This window comes from Sorex araneus, chromosome X (genome assembly GCF_027595985.1).
Source record: "Sorex araneus isolate mSorAra2 chromosome X, mSorAra2.pri, whole genome shotgun sequence".
Taxonomy (NCBI): Eukaryota; Metazoa; Chordata; class Mammalia; order Eulipotyphla; family Soricidae; genus Sorex; species Sorex araneus.
The window spans coordinates 50394670-50414099 of NC_073313.1; the positions used below are offsets into that span (position 1 = coordinate 50394670).

The window sequence follows — 19430 nt, forward strand, 5'->3', positions numbered from 1 at the left end:
GGGTTTTCTTCTATGCAGAACATATTTGATTTCTCCCTGATCATCTCATTCCATCTCAGTCATGTTCTCTTATTAGTGTCTTTTTAAAACAGTACACACACAGTTTCAGCCTCGCAGCCTCTGCTGTCTCTCCCCGACAGGCTCACCTACCCCTTCTATCACACAGCCTCTCAGACATTTTTCTCTCTCGCTCAGGAAGTCATTTTGGTGTCATTGATTCCAGGTCTCACTACAGTCTCCTAAAAGGTTCTCACACAATCAGAGCTTAGAGCCTGTCTCCCTCAGCCAATATCACTGTTATTTACTTTTGCCAGTTTTACACATACACACATAAACAGTCGCACCTTTTGATAAGCTGTTTCCAGCACTCAGTCGGGCTGCCATTTTCTCACTTACACAAATAGTCACGGACTTCCAGCCACCATGAAGTTCTACTTCTACACAAAATCACTCTTACCTCTTCTCACTCTATTTCACACACCCACAGACCCCAGTTATAGCTGAGAGTTTCACAAACAGGCAATCACACTAGAGTGCAGACACCAGTTTAGTCACCTAGTCTCACAGTTCTTCTCAAGTGTTTTCCAGCATATTCAACCCTTCATTTACAGTCTTCAAGAAAGTTGCTTGCAGAGAGTTTTACCCTTAGCATAGTCTCAGTACCCTCAGGCATAGTCTCAGTACCCTCAGGCAGAGTCTCAGTCACCCATTCACAGTCACATTCCCTCAGCTTCTGAGGTTTTGGGCTCATAATATCATAATTGCTAACGGCTGATTAATCAGTCCCCCCCACACACATACGTGTGTCCCATTTCAGTTGCTCACACCATTATTTTTTTGTCAGCTTATTACAATTATGACCTCACTGCTTCCCTTTTATTGCATGTGTTTGTGGTGCTAGGGAATGAACTCAGACACGTGAAGCACATGCTTTTCTACTGAACCACATCCCCTTTAAAAAGTTGTTATTTTGGGGGGGATCACACCTGGGAGTGCTCAGGGTTTACTCCCGGATCTGTGTTCAATGATCACTCCTGGCGGGACTTCAGGAACATTCTGGGTTCTGGGAATTGAACCCAGGTTAGCTGAATGTAAGGCAAATGCCCCTACCGCCCTGCACTGTACTATCATTCCGGCCACCATAGTGACATTTATTTCCTGACAATCTCTGCCATTTTCATGTCCCCATAGGTCACCAAACATAATTGGCTCATTCTGTCTGTCTTGATCACTCTCAACCTGTTAAATGGTGATTGATCTGTGGTGCCCACTACCTCTTCATCAACATCCTCTCTCTCACACACAAACCATTTCCTTGAACGGTTATCTCTCACTTTGTCTTATAGTGATTTTCTGACAAACAGCCGAAATTTCTCAGAGACACAACATCAAGTTTGGGACCAAAGCTCCCACTCTTGCCCACAGTCTCAATCCACAAGCAATTGCAACTCGCCAGTGTCTCTTTTTCATACCTTTGGCTCCCAGTCTACAGTCTTTGTTATTGTTTCTGTCACATGCACCATCATGTTCCTTCTCTCAGAACCAATCTCACGGCCTAACCACCTTTCACACACAGTCAGGCTTGTCACACTCAGACCCAACAGCTTCTAGGCGAAAAAAAACACTATCAGTCTCCAGCATCACCTTTAAAAATATATATTTACAGGAACAATTACCCATTCTCTGGGACTATTAGAAAAAAAAGATCCACATTTTGGGGAAATAATACAAACAGTGGAGACAGGTGTAGCACCGTCCCCCAAGTCTCAAACCCCTCCCAGATCCCAGGCCAGGGCTGGGCTGCTGCTGATAAGAGGCGAGCCTAGAAGTCTTTTGAGCCCACCTCTCTCCAGCCCAGAACTGGAACATGGCAGACTGAATGTCCCTCATTCCTCCCTCCCAACTCCAGGGACACTTAAAGGGTCCTATGTACCCGCCCGCAGGAAATTGGGGGGCTGAGAGGGAGGGAGCTGAAAATTCATTTGGTATCAAAAATAAACACTTGGGAGTGGCAGGAAGATTCCTCCCCTCACCCCAAATCCCTTCCTTCCCACCCACCCCATCTCAGATACAGGATGAGATGGCCCTTCTCCCCTACTGAAAAGTCCCATTTAAAAATAGATTATACTATCAAAATGGCAGGGAACGGGGGACAGGGAAACCTGGAGTACTGGTGGGAGGGGTCCCCCAGACGGGGACTCTGCCCTCCACACCCCAAACCCTCCATTGGGAGGTAAAGGTAGGACCCCAGGGGTTTGGCAGACACAGGAATGGCTTTTCAAGGGGAGAGAGACAAAAGGGGCATTCCTTCCTGGCCAAAAAGTTGGCTGAGAAAAGGACAAGCTGTCTGAGAAAACGGCTTGGGCCGTGGAAAATCCCATTCCAAAAGCGTGAGTCTTCCTCGGCCAAGACTCCCAAACCATGAAGTGGCACAAATTCTTCCTGGACCCCTGGGAATGGCCAAGAATAATAAACTACAATGATTTCTTCTACAAACACCTAGAAACAGGGCTTCTCAGCTTCCCAAGGGCAGGCTGAGAGAGCAAGAAAGGAAGAAAGAAGGGGCCTTCTCAAGCCAGACCCCGATTGTCTTGTGTTAGGGAAAAAGATATGGAGATCAGGGGAGGTAGCCTCACCCCTCCTTCAAAGGGATGGGCCAGGATCTTCCCAGTGGCCTTCAAAAAATAAATAAACCGCCCCCCCCTCAACTACTGGAGTAGGAGACGTGTGAGGATGGCCACTGGGGGACCTGACAAAAAGAGAGGAGAATTATCGTGTTTCGTGTGGGTGGCGAAGAGAAGCTTCTTCCTAAGAATCCCTACCCCCACAATCAGAGAACAAGTCAGTCTCTTTTCTCTCTTTTCTCTTTGAATTAAGATGGCTGGAGAGAAGTCCAAGGCATGGATGGAGTGACTGCCCCAAGGGGTGGCTGTGCTGATGGTAGTCATGGCTTCTGGGGCCCTGGGGAGAGCACCACGGGGGTTGAGAGGCCATCCACGCTGATGGAAGGGATGTGCACCTGGGCGCTTCCACTGGAGGGGAACTGGGGACAGAAAGAGGAAGAGGTCACACATGTGGCTTTGGCAGGGTCTTTGTTCTGCTCTGGGATGAGGAGCGGGGGTGGGGGTGGAGTGGGGGTGGGGACTCCTACCTGGAAGGAGAGTTTGGCAGGACTACGGGGTGCAATGGGACTCAGAGTGCTCCAGAAGTGGATGCTGGAGGGCAACGAGCTGGGTGTCAACAGCACCGGAGTCTGGAGGGAAGGGTTTGGTGACACTCAAGCAAGCAGATGATAAGCGGGGGGAACACAGAAGGTACAAACCCTGCCCCCACCACTTTCCCCACTCAGACTAATGATGTCATTCCTCTCAAGTACACGGGCCTAGCCCCCCAGTACTAGGTTCTTATCTGTGACTCCTCTCTCCTACTTGACACGGAACCCCAACTCCTGAGAGCCCAGTCTGAGGGGATCAAGATGACCCCCACAAGACACTGATCGCGTGTTGCGTGTCTTCTCCCAAGTCACCGCAACATCACAGGGTCTAAGAATGACTCCATAGAGCTCACTGGGAAAAACCCAGTGTGCCAATCCCAGACCCAAAGGCTCAGTGCAAGTTCTTCACACCAAGCCCCAATCTGAAAAAGAGTTCCTGCAGAAAATGGGGCCCTCAGGACTCGATCCCCTGCAAAACTCCCCCAGACTGGCCTTCACTAGGACAACCCTGGCACTAGCGACTCTCCAGCCCTTTGATAATCAGGCTCCATTCTTCCAGCCTGGCCTCAACTCAAGCCAAGGCCCTCTTTAGTCATTTACAACCCCATGTGTTCTGGTGCCTTCCACCACCCACCCCATCGGCTCTCACCAGTGTATGAGAAGGTAGAAGGGATGGAGTCAGTGCTGGCCCTGGTGCCTGAAGGCCAGAGCCAGATCCCGATCCTGGAGTCCGTTCGGGTCCCGGACCACTCAGTAGCCCTGGGCTGAGTGGAAGCTCCAGGTCCCGGGGCTTCCGGCCCTTCTGAGGTTGGACGTTTTCTGTGTGCGATGACGATGTAGGGGCTCCAACACCGACTACCTGCGCTGCAGTCTCCATGACAACTGCGGGCAGGTGGGCTGGCACATCTTCCGTGGGAGAGACTTCCGACTCAACCTTTGATTCCAGAACAAATTCCACTTCCCCACTGGCTGCAGCTTCCAACTCATCCTTGGGCGTATCCACTTTGACATCAGTGGGCAGTGACCTGCCAAACCTGGGCTCCAAACTCAGTTCATCTGATTTAGAGGTCAGGGTCTCAGGTGGGGTGAGGATGACCTGAAGAGGAGTGGGCGCAGACAGGCTGTAAGAGGACTGCTAGTAGGACTGGGGGGGTAGCTGAAGGGGTCAAGCATACACCTAGCATGTGGGAGACTTTAAGTGCCAGCTCCAGGACGACCCTGCCCTGCCCCCTGCACCAAACAAACTTCGTTCTTCCTTTCAGTACTGGGGCTGGACTCAGCAGTAAAGCTCATGCTGTGCATGCAAGAGGCCCCATGTTAAATATGAAGGAACTGGAAGCCAGAAAGATAGTTCAGTAGGTAGGGTGCTTGCCATGTAAGCAGCTGGACGAGGTTCGGATTCTGGCATCCCATATGGTTACCCAAGCACCACCAGAAGTGATTCCTGAGTGTAGAGCCAGGAGTAAGCCAGAGCAAGTGCTGGTGTGGTTCCCAAAACAAAACTAAGTACTGTATGGTGGTGAAGTCAATGATTTGGTTTGGAAAATGGTGTTTAGTGCTGGGCATCTGCTGCAACCTGGAGCACATGCGAAAACAATGTGGGACTTTGCCAACAAAGCTGCTTTTTTTCAGAGGTGGCTTCTCCAATCTACAGGCAGGGATACCTCTGGGTGTGGGATTTATGGGGATCCTTCCCTCATTCATTAAAGCAGTGGACCTCCAAAATTGGCCTTCCAGATCAGCAGCATCCACCTCACCTGAAAACTAGTTGAAAGTGTCCATTCTGGCCAGGAGAACTGGTCAATGGCTGGAAGCTTGCCACAAGTGTGTGTGTGGGGAGGGGGAAGGAGGGCAGTTGGGATAGAGAAGGGACCAGTATGACAAAAATACTTAGAAATAATCACTCTGGACAAGATCTTAGTGTTAAAAGTAGGTAAAATGACATACATGATAACCTTACAGTATCTATTGCAAGCCATAATGCCCAAAAGGGGGGGATGAGAGAGAGGGAGAGAGGGAAAGAAGGGGAGAGAAAGACACACAGAGAGAGAAGAAAAGTGCTTGGCATAGAAGCAGGTTTGGGGGGAGGTGCAGGAAGGAAACTGGGGCCATTGGTGGTGAGAAATGTACACTGGTGAAGGTAAAGGTGTTGGAACATTATATGACTGAAACCCAGTCATGAACAACTTTGTAAATGTGTATCTCATGATGATTCAATTTTTTTAAATGTGCCCATTCTAGGCATCGGTGTGTGTGTACAGCAGGTAGGGCGCCTGCCTGGCATGTGGCTGACCCGAGTTTGATCCCTGGCATCCCATATGTCCCCTGAGGTTTACCAGAACTAACCCCTGAATACAGAGTCAGGAGTAAGCCCTGAGCACTGCCAGGGGTGACCCAAAACAAAAAACAAAAAAACAAAATTAAAAAATAAAGGTGCCCAATCTCTGGCCCATCCCGACAGCCACATATATCAGATTTTGAGGATGGGTCTCTGCAATCTAGATTAAAAACCTCAGTAGGTGGCTAGATGGCTGCTGAAGGGGGAGACCCAGGGGCATTAAACAAATACAAGGGGCTATGGCTAGGGAATGTTGTGGGTATACTACTAATTCCAACTAGACTTCCTTCCCTTTCTTCTCTAGCTAGCATCACTCTGAACCCCAAAGTTTCCTCCTAGGGATTTCTGTGTCCTTCCTTCTGCCATGTCTCTTTTAATCACAGGTCCGTGGCCCCCTACATCCACACTGTCCTCCGTTCCCTGTGGGAATTGTCTATCCCTCTCACGGACTTTTTAATCCTCTGGTTCTTACCTGCAGAGGCAGGTCGACATCCTCAGTCTTCAGGCAGGCCTCCAAGGGGCTTGGACTGGTGCTCCCGCTCCCTGAGAGGAGCACTGCCCCTGCAGGGGTACTGGCGGGGAGCACTGCGGGAGGCCGAGGATGAGGTGGTGGCTGTGGCTGTGGCTGTGGTTGCAGGGACTGAATTGTGAAGGTAGAATAGAGGCCTGAGCGCATGTATTCATTTCGGCTACTTCGTGCCAAGCCACCTGTGCCTGCCACTCCCCCACCTTTGGGTGGGCCTGGCTTCCCAGAAGCAGGATCCCCAGGGGCAACATGAAGAGCAGTGGGTGCCATATTTGCCACAGTGGAGGTGACAGGCATCTCGGGTGGTGGCAAGTAGTCCTCAGTAGAGCACCCTGCGATTTCAGGGTAGGACACAAACTTGTAGACGAACTTCTGGCCGCTCACTTTGCGGATGATGTTCTGGAAAGGGAGAGAGGGGGGAGAGGGCCTTAGCAGAAAGGGTGGGGACAAGGGGTGTAGAGAGGTGGGTCTCCTAATGTCTTCTCATGGTTTGGTTCTGTGGGCCACACCTGGTGATGCTCAGGGCTTACTCCTGGCTCTGTGCTTAGGGATCACTCCTGATCGACATGGAAGACCATACGGGATGCTGGGGTTCAAACCTGGGTTTTGCCCCAAGCAAGGCAAATGCATTACCCACTGTCCTACCACTCCGGCCCTTAATGTCTTCATTTTTGTTACTTTGCTTTTGTTTTAGAGACACACCCAGAGATGTTCAGGGGTTACTCCTGACTCTGCACTCAGGAATTACTCCTGCCAGTGCTCCGGGGACCATATGGGTCGACAATGTACAAGGCAAGTACTTTACCTACTGTATTATTTCCCTGGCCGCTGTAATGTCTTCTTAATATACCTCTTTCTCGTTGTTTAACTTGTACTATTTTTTTCCTTTGGTTTTGTTTTGGGGACCACACCGAGTGGTTCTTGGGGGTACTTCCGGCTCTTGGGAGACAATACAATCACAGAGATTGAACCTGAGCTGCCCACAGGCAAAACATATGCTCCAGCCCTTTGAGCTATCTCTCTGGCCCCTTCCCTGTCTTTTTTGTTGGAGAGGAGTAGGCCACACCAGGTGGTACTCAGGGATCACTCCTGGAACCCTATGCGGTACCACGGGTAGAGCCAGGCAAGTGCCAGATATGTAGCACTCTCTCTATCTGGCCAATGTCTTTTTTGTTTGTTTGTTTTTGACTTACACCAGTGGTGCTCACGGTACACTCCTGGCTCTGCACTCAGGGATTACTCCCCAGAGCAAAAAGTCAGGGCTCAGGGCATCATATGTAGTGATGGGATTAAATCTGGGTTGACTCTGTGCAAGGTAAGTGCCCTGCCCACTGTACTACTGCTTCAGCCCATAACATAAAAGGTGGAAGAGACTAAAGTCATATAGAAGGATATGGATGTGGTGCTGACTTATTAATATAGAGGATTACTTAAAGCGATGAACACAGATGTGGAACAGGGAAAGGTCACTAGGGAGGGCAGGAAGAATTTGAAGAATGAGGGGATCTTCTCCCTTGCCAGACTGTTTCATTCAGGGCAACCCAGAGGGGGGCAGGCAAGCCCCCTCCCTGCCCCAATGGAGCCAGCCCCGGCAGCCAAAAGCCTCCAGAACTCAATTGACACCATGCTCACAGCTGCTCTCCACACACTTGGATGAGTCTCACCCATGGGTGAACCTATTCCTGGACTTATTCTCATACTTGACACCACTAAGATTCCAAGAGTAGCACACCACATTTGATGGGGTTTAATGTAGAAGGCAACCAATCTTAGGGGGAAATAAATTTTTAAAGATATATATATATATATATATACATATATACACACACACACACACACACACATATATATAAGTATACAAAGCTCAACCTTTAACAACATGTTACTAATCTCTTATAGAAGGGCCTAATTGCTCCTAGGCGAAAAACAACAATCTTCACACATTTTCCTCTAAGAAATCTTTTGTGGATCATTTTAGCCGACTACTCATAATAAATAATACAAAATAAATTATTTTGATTCTGCTTTGGGGGCAGGGGCTGGCGTTCGGGATGGAAACATCTGAAACATGGTTGTGGGGAGGTGTAATGGTGGCGGGATTGGTGTATGAATATTAAATGTAATCAAATATTATGAAGTACTTTATAAAAATTAAATTAAATTTAAAAATAAACAAAAAAATAAATAAACTAGACAAGAACATCAGGAACACTGGAAAAATCCTGGAGGAATTTTAAAGCTGCCTTGATTGTCTGGCAGAGTCTTTAGGGGATATTTTGGGGCAGGAAGAGAGCAGCATTTCTCAACCGGGGGCCGTATGGGTCCCCACCTCCATCTGCAGGGTCCCAGAATATTCTAATGGGGGAACAGGTAAAAAATGTTAAGTGGGGGTCTCAACACAAGATTAGGGGCCAACAAGTAAGACAACCTAGAACCACGGGAAGAAGGAGACAAGGTAGGAAGCGGTGTATGTGTGGGAGAAGTGTCACCATTGGAAAAAGAATGAAAAACACTGGTCTAGTGGGTCCCTGGGATGTTTGTGTAGTCCCAGATCACTGAGTGAGGCAGCTTCATAAGGAAGATTTTGAAGGTTTGATCTAGAGGAATGAAAAATTAAGAATGGAATAAACGCTAGAAATGATTATGATCTAGGGCTGTTTTCAGGCACACTGACGACAACTTTAAATGGTCAGTTATGTCACAAGGTGGCTTTGTATTTCTCAAGAAAGAGTGAAAAGGAATTTTCATTAATATCAGTGTGGAGGTTTCAGGTAAAGAAAGAAAGAGAATGGGCTATAAACACTGGGGAAGAAGATTCAGCACTTATATCTGAGCATCTTATGATGACAAAATGAGGAAAAATCAGGATTTTGTTCTAGGAATAGATGATTAAACCAAATGCTTGACAAATACTGGGTGTATCAGTGTTCAGAGGATGCCGTTTGGAGCTGCCACCATGTGTGTTTTGGAGGGTTTTCTTTAGCTAAAAGAATAAGAGAAGAATTGATCAAAATTTGTAAGATCCAAGAAAACGCAGTAGGGAAAGATTTCTATAATAATGTCATGGAGGTTTGTACTGTAAGAGAAACAGCTTTTGGAATTCTTATTCTACAACAAGAGCAGATAATGAGACAACTGGAAGATTTCAGGACAGGCCCTAGGGGCTCTGGGGCAAGAAAAACAATTATTCATATGGTTTATTGTAAGTATTAATATCAGCAGTGCTTTGAAAAGTCTGGGCTAAAGGTATAAGGTAAGAAAATCAAAGTTTGGGGCTGAAGAGTATCACAGGTATGGCACTTGCTTTGGATGTGGCCGAACCAGGTTCTATCCCCTGCACCCCATATGATGTTCTGAGCCCCACCAGGAGTGATCCCTCAGCACAGAGTCAGGAGCAGGGCCTGAGTAGCACAGATACCAGAAATAAGCCTTGAACACTGATGGGTGTGGTTTCCCCAAAACAAAAAAAAATGAAATGTTGTGCAGGGTGTAATGGGACAGCTTGACCTTGGTGAAACTCAGAGAGTGGATGTCTGTATTAATATTACGATGAAGGGTTTAGTGAAAACAGACTTGGGACCAGAGATAGTACAATGTGTAGGTGCTTGTCTTGCATGTGGCTGACCCATGTTCAACCCACAGCATGCAATATAATTTGCCAAGTCTACCAGGAGTGATCCCTGAACACAGAGCCAGGAGTAATGTGACACAAAAGCCAACCCCCCAATAACCTAGAAAAACTGTAGTATAATTTATAACTGTTAGGTAAAGCCAACGGTGGTCTGAAGATAGCAGAGCATGGGGTAAATGACTGATTTTAATCTGATTCTCAAAATGACAATTAAGACACAAACAAGATGATGCAATAGTCTCTGATATCTTACCTGGTCTCTGACAGCTTACCTTGTCATAGTAGTAACGCAAGGCCCGGCTGAGCTTGTCATAATTCATATTGGTCTTGTTCTTCCGCAGCCCCCACAGACGGGCCACTTCCTCAGCATCCACTAGCTTGAACTCCCCACCGTCACGTGAAGTCCAAGAGATAATATGGCCATTGCCTTGCTCTCTCAGCAGCTGCAGCAGAAACTGCCACAGCGTAACAGAGGGGTCCATTGCTGGGGAAGCAGTCACGCCATTCCAGGGGCACCTGGAGGACAAATGGCTTAAAACCACGAGGTTGCCTGCAGACAGAACATCAGGAAGGGCAGGAGTCAGTGTAATGATTCTTTTTTTGCCCCCTTGTTTCTACCTGTCTACCTCCCTCTCCGCAGTCCTACCATCATTCCTTAAACATCCTCAGATTCAACCCTATACTCTTCAGCTTTGGATGCCCCCTACTGGGGACTTCAGGATAGTGTGAATATATTTCTTCTGTGGGACACTCGGACTGAAGGGACAGATGGCTGGCCACATATGTGGCAGACTGAATAGTACCCACCCCTGCAAAGATGTCTACAGCCTTACACCCTAATCTCTGGAACCTGTTTATTTGAGGGCCACACCCGGCGGAGCTCAGGCTTACACCTGGCTCTGCTCTCAAGGCTCACTCCTGCAGGGCCCGGGGGATCATATGTGGTGCCAGAGATTCAAACCAGGTCTGCTGTGTGCAAGGCAAGAACCCTGCCCGCTGTACTATCTCTCTGACCCATGGAACTTCTGAGTCCATTATGGTTTTGCAAAAGGAGCTTTGCTTATAAACCTAAGGTTAGGGACCTTAAAACACGGAGATCATTCTGGATAATTCAGGTGACTTCAATTTAATCACAAGAACGCTTACTAAAAGCAGGAGGCAGGGGGCTGGAGTGAGAGCATAGTGGACAGGGCATTTTCCTTGCAAGTGGCTGACTCAGGTTTGATTCCTGGCACCCAATATGGTACCCCAAACACTGCCAGAAGTGATCCCCGGGTGCATAGTCAGAAGTAAACCCTGAGCACCACCAGGTGTGATGCCCAAAACAAAACAAACCAAAAAAACCCACCCAAAAAACAAAACACAGGAGGCAGAAGAGGCAAGAGAGATCCAAAACATAACTAAGAGGGACTTAACCTACCTTTATGGGTTGAAGATGGAAGAAGGCTAGAGAGATTAGTACAGAGGTTAGAAGGTTAGAGCACTTCCTTGTATGCTGCCGACTTGGGTTTGATCCCCAGAACTGCACAGGGGCCCCTTGGCCCTAGCAGGATTGATCCCTGTGCACAGAGCCAGGCGTCAGTTCTGAGCACAGCCAGTTGTGGCCAAAAAATAAAAAATAGAAAAAGAAGGGGCTATTAGAGTGATAGTACAGTGGGTACGACATTTGCCTCCAGGTTTGATCCCAGGAATCCCATATGGTCCCCCAAGCACTGCCAGGAATAATTCCTGACTGCAGACCCAGGAGTAATCCCAGGAAATCACTGGGTATGATGAAAAAAAAAAACAGAGAAAAAAAATAGAAAAAGATGGAACAAGGGGCTAGAAATGCAGTGGCTTTTGAGAGCTGACAATGGCCCTAAACTGCCAGACAGTAAGGAAACAGGAACCTTAATCCCAAAGCCTCGAGGAAATACATTCTGCCAATAACCTGAAAGAGCAGGAAACTGATCCTTCCCTCGCCCAGAAAGGAATGCAGCTCTGCAGACACCATGGACCGGACTTCTCACCCACAGAAGTCTTAAGATGTTATTTCAAGCAAAAAAACTGGGGGGATTGTGGTCCACACCTGGCTGTGCTCAAGGGCTTACTCCTGGCTCTGTGCTTCGGGAATCACTCATGGCAGAGTTCAGCAAACCCTCTACAATGCTAGGGATGGAACTGAGGTCAGCTGCATGCAATGCAAGTGCCCTCCCCTCTGTACTATAGCACTGGCCCTGTGGTAAATGTGTGTGGCTTTAAGCAGGTAGATTTGTGATCACTTGTTTAAGCAGAAACAGAAGACAAGCACAATTCCTCTAACCTGGATATTTTCCTTTGTATTGTCTACCATAGTAAACATTAAGCTTTCCAGAAAGTTCCTTCTGCCAGGGGCCTCACTGCTCTGCCTATGAGTCTTTCTCATAGCTCATGTCCCAGCTCCTGGGGTCATGCTGTGTGAACCCTTCCTGCAACCCAGTGCCTGCCCTTTCCCACCCCTCTCCTCTGAGCTTCTTGGGGCCGTTACCATCCCTGTCCGTTCTCTTTCTTGGTAAGAGTAATGCCTAGCCTGTACTACATGCTTATTCCTGCCAGACGTTGTTCCCATCAGCAGCAACACGACGTGTGAGGACAGTTTCCCTTGCTCTACGGTCAGGCTGCCAGGGGTGTGGAATCTCAGAAATCCCACACCTGCTACTCACTGGCAGGGTAGCCATGGGCATGTTCTTGAATGTGTGCCTCAAAGTTCCCATCCATGAAACAGGAATCACAATAATACCACCTAACTCGCAAGGTGACTGTGTGAATTAAATATGCTCGGCCTGGGGTGTAACGATTTCTTAATGAATGAGGCTCTGATTTGTTCCTAAGCCTTTATCTGCAATTTTCAAACTCCTAAAAGCTCTAAAACCCGGAAGCTTCCCTGTAGCCCTGTGGGCAGCAAAAACTGCTGTGAAATGAAAGGCCCCTTCTGGTCTTTATTGATCCCCATTTAGCATGACTATTCGTACATTTTGTGACTGTTCGTACATTTCACAGCAGAAATCTGAATGTGGCTGATTACCGAGCCCACTAAGGGCGTTATGTAACATCTTGTCTGTGCACCTTGTTATTTTCCTAAAATCCGAAAAATTGGAAATTCGGAAACATCTTGCCCCAAGGGTTCTGGATAAGGAACTGGAGCTCTGGACTGTTATCTTTACAGGTGCCGGCTCATTTTTCTCTCCTCTAAAGTAGTAGGTACTCTTATTATCGCTAATTTGCTGGGGGGAGGAAGGGGGGAGACCTGAGGCACAGAACTGCTGAAAGGCAGCTGTGGGCCCCACAGCTCTGAGTGGCAGAACCAGGATTTGGGTGCATGCCGTCAGGCTCCAGCTGTTTAGGCTTCACGGACATTAAGCTGCTCTCCCCTTCCCAGGGAGAAAAGGGCCTTCCCTGTCCCCTCATCGCAGCTCTCTGCTGAGAGTGAAATAAACATGAGCTTCCCATTTCTTAAAAGAATGAGCTTTCATCAGTCAACCAGCCACAGGGTGGAAGTGTTGGGTTAAGAATGAGGTACTCCAAAACAGAGGGTGCCTAGGAGGCCCCCCTCTCCTTCCATTATAGCTTGGCTTCTTTAATCTGTAAGGAAATATACAGTGTGTTCCTCTTATGGCTGAGCTGTTTTGAAGTTCACTCAGCAGAGGCACAATTTGAGGCAATTACACAAGTCACAAAGCTATGAAGTGTGTCCAGATCAGAGCGTCCTGCATCCAAGACCTCTTACTGAGCTTATTTTCAGGGCCTGCTTATTTCTGAGGCTCAAAGAGTTTACCGGGAGTCCTGGTGGCTAAGAGAGGCATTTTTACCAGTTCTTCTAACAGCTGCAACAGACCCTTGCCAGTGAAGGCGAAATTTGTCAGTTTGCCTCAGTTTTAACGGCACACAGGGTTTTGTACTTGACTATCACATCTCCCCAGGAGCCTTAATGAGTTCCACTAATCTGCCTTCCTCAGATTGGTGACTGCTTACTTCTCTTCATCTATTCATTTATTTTGCTTTTGGGGGGAGGTACACCTGCCAGTGCCCAGGGATCACTCCTGGTGGGCTGAGGGACTCTTTGAGGCTCTGGGAACCCAACCCGGACCAGATGCATGCAGAGCAAATGTCTTACCGGCCTCCATCCCCCTCGTCTGATTCATTTTTTAAGCATTTACTGAGTATCTATTACAGGATGGTATTGGGGTGAACAAAACAAAATCCCCTGCTTGAGTGGCATGCACATGTTAATAGACAACAAGAGAGAAGATAAACAAGTAGAGGCAATATCAGATGGTGGTAAGGGCTGTGGGCAAAAATATAGCAGGGAAGGCATGGTTCTATCTCAATGGGACAGGAGGGCAGTCACGGAAAAGATGACATTTGAGCAAAGACATAAAAAAGAGGAGTCAACAATGAGGGACCAGGCGGAGAAGATAGTCAGTGTGAAAGGGTCCGAAGCAAAGAAGCATCCCAAAGGCCAAAGGAAGAGAAAGGAGAGTAGGACGGCGGGAGAAGGGGAGCAGGAGACACGGGGCCAGACCCACTGAGGCTTTTTCCCCTTTCCTTTTTGTTTTGGTTGTGAGCCACACCTGGCAGTGCTCAGGGGTTGCTCCTGGCTCTGCACTTAGAAATCACTCCTAGTGGTGCTCAAGGGACCATATGGGATGCCAGAAATTATGGAATACCATATGAACCCAGGTTGGCTGCGTGCAAGGCAAACCCAGCTGTGCTATCTTTCTGCATCCCAGCGTGGCTTTTGTCAGGCTCTGTAAAGCACTTCAGCGTTGATTGTGAGTGAGACAGGGGCTATGGCAGGGTGGTGAACAGAAAGGAGGACAGGCTGTCACCTGGATTGTCACCCGATCTCTTTGGCTGTTGTGAGAACTGAGTGGAGGGACTGAAGAGGCTTCTGCAAGAGTCCAGATGAAAGTCGGCAGTGGCAGTAGCGGAACTTGAGAAGTAGCCGAGCTCTGGATAAAATCTGAAGACACCGATTTGTGACCTGGTCACCCGGAAGGTTGGAGCTTGGATCAAATGAAATGGGAGTGCTGTGGGAGGGAATGTTGAGTGGAGGGAAGGGGGATGATTTTGGAACAGTCTCAGGTGCCTCTTAGCCTATGAATGGTAGTATTTCAAAAATAGGAACCAGTTAATATACTTGTATTGTGAGCTGCCCGACATTTTCATTAACTCATTTATTTCTCAAGCAAATGCTATAGGTGGCCATCATTAGCCTCCCATTTTGCAGATAATAAAATGGAGACACAGGAAAGTTGAGTCACTTGCTCAAGGTTACAGCTGGAAGTTGGCCAGGACTCAAAGCCAGGCCATCTGGCTCCTAGCAGTGATCCCAGCCACCTTGTCACATCAGCCCACTATGGAGGAAAACAGAAGGGTCAGATCCCAGAGGGAGAGAAAGGTTATTTTACACAGGGTGAGCAAGAAGGCAGTGACCTTTTTTTTGGCTTTAAAATATTTTGTGGGGGTACAGGGGCCAAATCTGGCTGTGCTCAGGACTTATCCCTGGCTCTGTGCTCTCCAGGATCAACTCCTGTGTGTGATGCCAGCAAACCTGGTCAGCCACATGCAATGCCAGCACCTAACAGCACAGGGGGTACCCTGTATTCTCTCTCCAGCCCCGGAAGTGACATTTGAGCAGATTTGTTTTTCTATTTGTTTTGGGGTCATACCCAGTGATACTCAAGGAAGCATCTGGTGCCAGGACCAAATGCAGGAGCCCTCCTGCAAGCAAAACAACATGCGCTTAGCCTGTTAAGCTTGCTTTCCAGCCCTGAGCAGACTTGAAGGAGGTCTTTTTAACTCCCGTAGCACGCCCGGCTGACATCTGTGGGGAGAATGTGCTGAGACGAGGAACAGCATGCACAAAGATCTGAGGGGAGAATTAATTGGGCATGGTGCATAATGGGCACCAGAATCCCTCCAGGTCCCACCTGTGAGTCTATGCACATGCTGTTCTCCTGGTCAGGTGTGTCCTGCCCCCCTTCTTGAATGTGATGATCCTTTTATCTCAGGCAGTATGAATTCCTCTGTGATCCAATGCGTGGAATGACCTGTCTACCTTGGCAAATTTGATCTCTCTAGGAGGATGGTCTCATTCTCCTCTGCCCTATTGCAGCTTTGTTGCCTTGAGCAAATTACTCAGCCTCTCTGTTTCCACATCTAGAAAATGGAACTGTTTTACTCTCAAAAATAGCCTCAAAATACACCCAGTCTCAAAGGATTCTGTGAATATTAAATGTCAATATGTAAAAGATTTAGAAAAATAGTTCTGGCACATGGTAAACATTCAACAAATGTCAGCTCTCAGTTATTGTGCAGGCCCTCCTCCCTCCCCACCAACCTTACGTAGCACAGTGGCCATAATGATCTAGATCCAATCCCCTCTTCGACCTCCCCTCTGCCTCTCCCTCTACCCTGCTCTGACCACATAGGCCTCCTCCTTGTTCCATGAACGTACCAGGTAGATGCCCACCTCAGGACCTTTGCACTGGCCGTTACTTTGACACTTAGAATAGTATGGCTCTGTCTGACTTCCTTTCCTTAATTCAACAGTTACCCCCTAAGTGAGGTTGCCCTAGGTACACAATCTAAACCAGCCCAATATTCTAGTCTTACTTTCCCTGCTTCATTTTCCCTCCTTAGCACTTGTCGAACATACAATTTAATTTTACTTATTTCTGTCTCCGTCACTTTCAACAAATATCTGCCCCCACAGGAGTAGAAATTGCTTTTTGTCCCCTTTCACATCCCCAGCACCTGGAAGAGTGCCTGAAGCTCAGTATCTGTTGAATGAACAGCCCCAGCTAAGCTCTTAACTAGTTCGTAAATGCCTTCTTCATTGCCATCTGTATACCACCATTCCGTATTGGTCTGAAATGGTATTTCCCCCCTTTATTCTTGTAAACAATTTTAGGGGGCCACACCCAGCTACTGCTTATGGCTTACTCCTGGCTCTGCACTCAGAGATCATTCCTGGTGAGGCTCAGGGGATCCTATGGGGTGCTGGGGCTCAAACCCAGTTCAGCCGCATGCAAGGCAAGAACCCTGCCCACTGTATTTTGTCCCTCCCCCTTCAAACAATTTGTTACTGATCACCTATTATATATTAGATACAATTTAAGGTATTGGAGAGCCAGCACTGAATAATCAGAGAAAAGCTATAAACGAAAGTCTGGCTGTGTCAAGCCCATGTACTCTCTTGAATACGTATTCCTCTCTTTCTCTTCCCTAATGTCTAAGTAAATCTCTTCCAATAAAAATGATTTTGCTTCACAAAAAAGCCACACCAAAAGAAAAACCTATAAGGTAACATGAGGCTCCCATTCTAATGGGGTAAAAGCAGAGACTAAGATGGTGAATTTATGTATCCGATAAAAAGAAAAGAGGCAAATAAAGCAGAGAAGGGGCCCGATCACTGCTAACTGTGCTAGTTCATATGGTCGTGGAAGGGTGGATAGTTCACCAGAGCCCTGAAAAGAACCACGCAGAGATTGGGGATGAATTTTCTAGGGTAGAAAAAATAGCCAATGCAAAGGCTGGACCCAGCCCAGTAAATTTGAGGACCGGGGAGGTCAGTGCAGCTGGAACAGAATTAGAAGGGGGAGGTGCCAGAAATAAGGGCACAGAGGTTACTTGTTTTATTATTAACTCACAGATTTTTTTTTTATTTACACCGACAGAATTCTAGTTCATTTTGCAAAGGAAACAGGTGCAGACAGTGGTTCAATCCCTTATCGAAGGTCACCGAGCTGCTAAAATTGGGGGTGGATGGATGCTGAGACAAGGTGAGGAATGGAGGCAGCTAGGCAGAAAGAGGGAACAGCAAACACAAACAGCTTAAAGAGAGGAACCAGGTTGTTTTGTAAGGAGTGTGCTCTACTGTGCGCAGGGAAGAGATGAGAGAGGAGGGACTCAGGAAAGACCACGGAACCTCGTAGCTATGGGGCTTCCTTGAAGATGTTTAAACTACCTATGCCATGGTCTCCTCCTAGGAAATACAATTATTTTACTACTAAGATCAATTCGTTTTCTTCAACCTTTTTACACCTTCAGCTTGGTACCTATCTGGCAGACTGGTCCACAGACGAGCAGTTATAATCATGGTGATGGACCAATGGTTCTCAACCTTTCTAGAACTGGCACTGGTCCGTGGACGACTGGTTGAAGATCACTGATCAAAAACACTTGACCTGATACAGAGTAGGTGCTCAAGAAATGTTAGTTCCTCCTGGCTTCATCATCAACAGAAATGTATTTATTTAGGGTGTAAGAGGTGGGGTGTGTTTCAACTGCTGGTCCCTATCTGTAAAAAGATTGAAAACCGTCTTCTAGAGTTAAAAAAATCTGGGTTCATCAAGCACACAGGGTGGTGACGGGGAAGACGTCGGTCTGATCCACCGCAAGGAAAGGGGAGGGAAAAATTAAAAAAAAAAACTCACAGGCTGGTCCTCCTGGAGGGCCACTGCACCCTTGGGGAGGGGGTTCGTGGTGAGAGGTGCAAGTGTAAGCTAGAGGGGAGCAGGAGGGCCGATGAACACATCGGCTGCAAAAGCGGGTGGGGGTGGTGGCAAGGCTCATCTTATTTACTGGAAGCAAGGGGAAAGGAAAACTGAGTGACTCCCGCACAACAGTGGAGGGGAGATATTAGCCATCACACAGACTGGTTTAAAGGAGGGGGGGGAAAGCCAGGGGCTGGGTTACTAACCCAGGGGAAATATGAAGCACGAAGCTGACCCTTATTAAAAGGGAAAAGCCCCCAAGAAGTGAGCAACAGTCTACAAATACATGGAGGAGAGCGAGAGCAATGGATTGGTAACTACCGGGATGTGAATACAATCTCTGTAAAATGTGATAAAGCCATGGATTAATGCACAGAGGGGAAGTGGAGGAGGCAGGAATACAAATTCACAGATTAACTCACAGTAAAAGAGGGGTGGGGGAGTCACAACACCACCGCCTGCTTAACTACAAGGAACAGGAGAGATAAGACAAGGGCACAGACGAGGGAGGGTGGGGGGGGGGCGCTGAAAGTTGCGGACCGAAGACATACATTCAGATGCACCCACTGTCAAGGAGTTGGGCAATGCCAGATACTGCTCCCCTAACTAAAAGTGGGGGGCAAGACTACGGACGAATCCACTCTAAGGTGGGGTAAGGGAAAAATTTAAGCTCGAGAGCCGATCCATTCTAAAACGGGGGGGGAGGTCTTAAGCCATTGTCAGATACACCCCAAGGGGCGAAAGTAGGGTCAAAGCACTCGCAAGTCCCCCAGCCGTGGTACGGTAGTGGGGAGTTGACCATCCGGCTACGGACCAAGCCACAGCCCCCCCACGCGGGGGCGGTAAGGATTAGTGGGGTCACAGACCTGACCCTCCACCCCGCAGACCCCCGACTCACCTGTGCTAAGCGCAGCGGTGGTGTTGGCAGTTCCGGGGGGGCGGGGGCTCCATGCGCTGCCCCACCGCCCCCCTGGCCCCGGTTCCGAGGCGGCAGTAGCAGCGGTGGCGGCGGCAGCAGCACCTAAGAAGCCGCCCCTGCCTTTCCCCACCGCTCACGTGGGCCTTCGAAGGAGGGGCCCCTGCTTCACCGCTAGTTGATTGGCCGAAGTGGCTAAGGCTCCACCGAGAGGCTTCCGAAGCTGGGGGGGCGGGCGGATTCTGTGGAGCTACGCAGTGATTGGCTCTAGAGCAACAGAGAGCTC

At 48.3% G+C, this 19430-nt stretch overlaps 1 protein-coding gene across 1 annotated transcript; it reads right to left on the bottom strand.

Annotated features, from left to right (window-relative positions):
- Positions 1-1640: 1640 nt before the first annotated feature.
- On the bottom strand, positions 1641-19285 carry ELK1 (ETS transcription factor ELK1). The gene is made up of 6 exons (XM_055120989.1): positions 19127-19285; positions 9982-10259; positions 6025-6477; positions 3864-4310; positions 3152-3253; positions 1641-3043 (listed from the first exon to the last, which is right to left on the bottom strand). Exons 2-6 carry the CDS (start codon positions 10189-10191, stop codon positions 2945-2947), a joined length of 1311 nt encoding a protein of 436 aa, XP_054976964.1. The 5' UTR covers positions 10192-10259; positions 19127-19285; the 3' UTR covers positions 1641-2944.
- Positions 19286-19430: the final 145 nt, after the last annotated feature.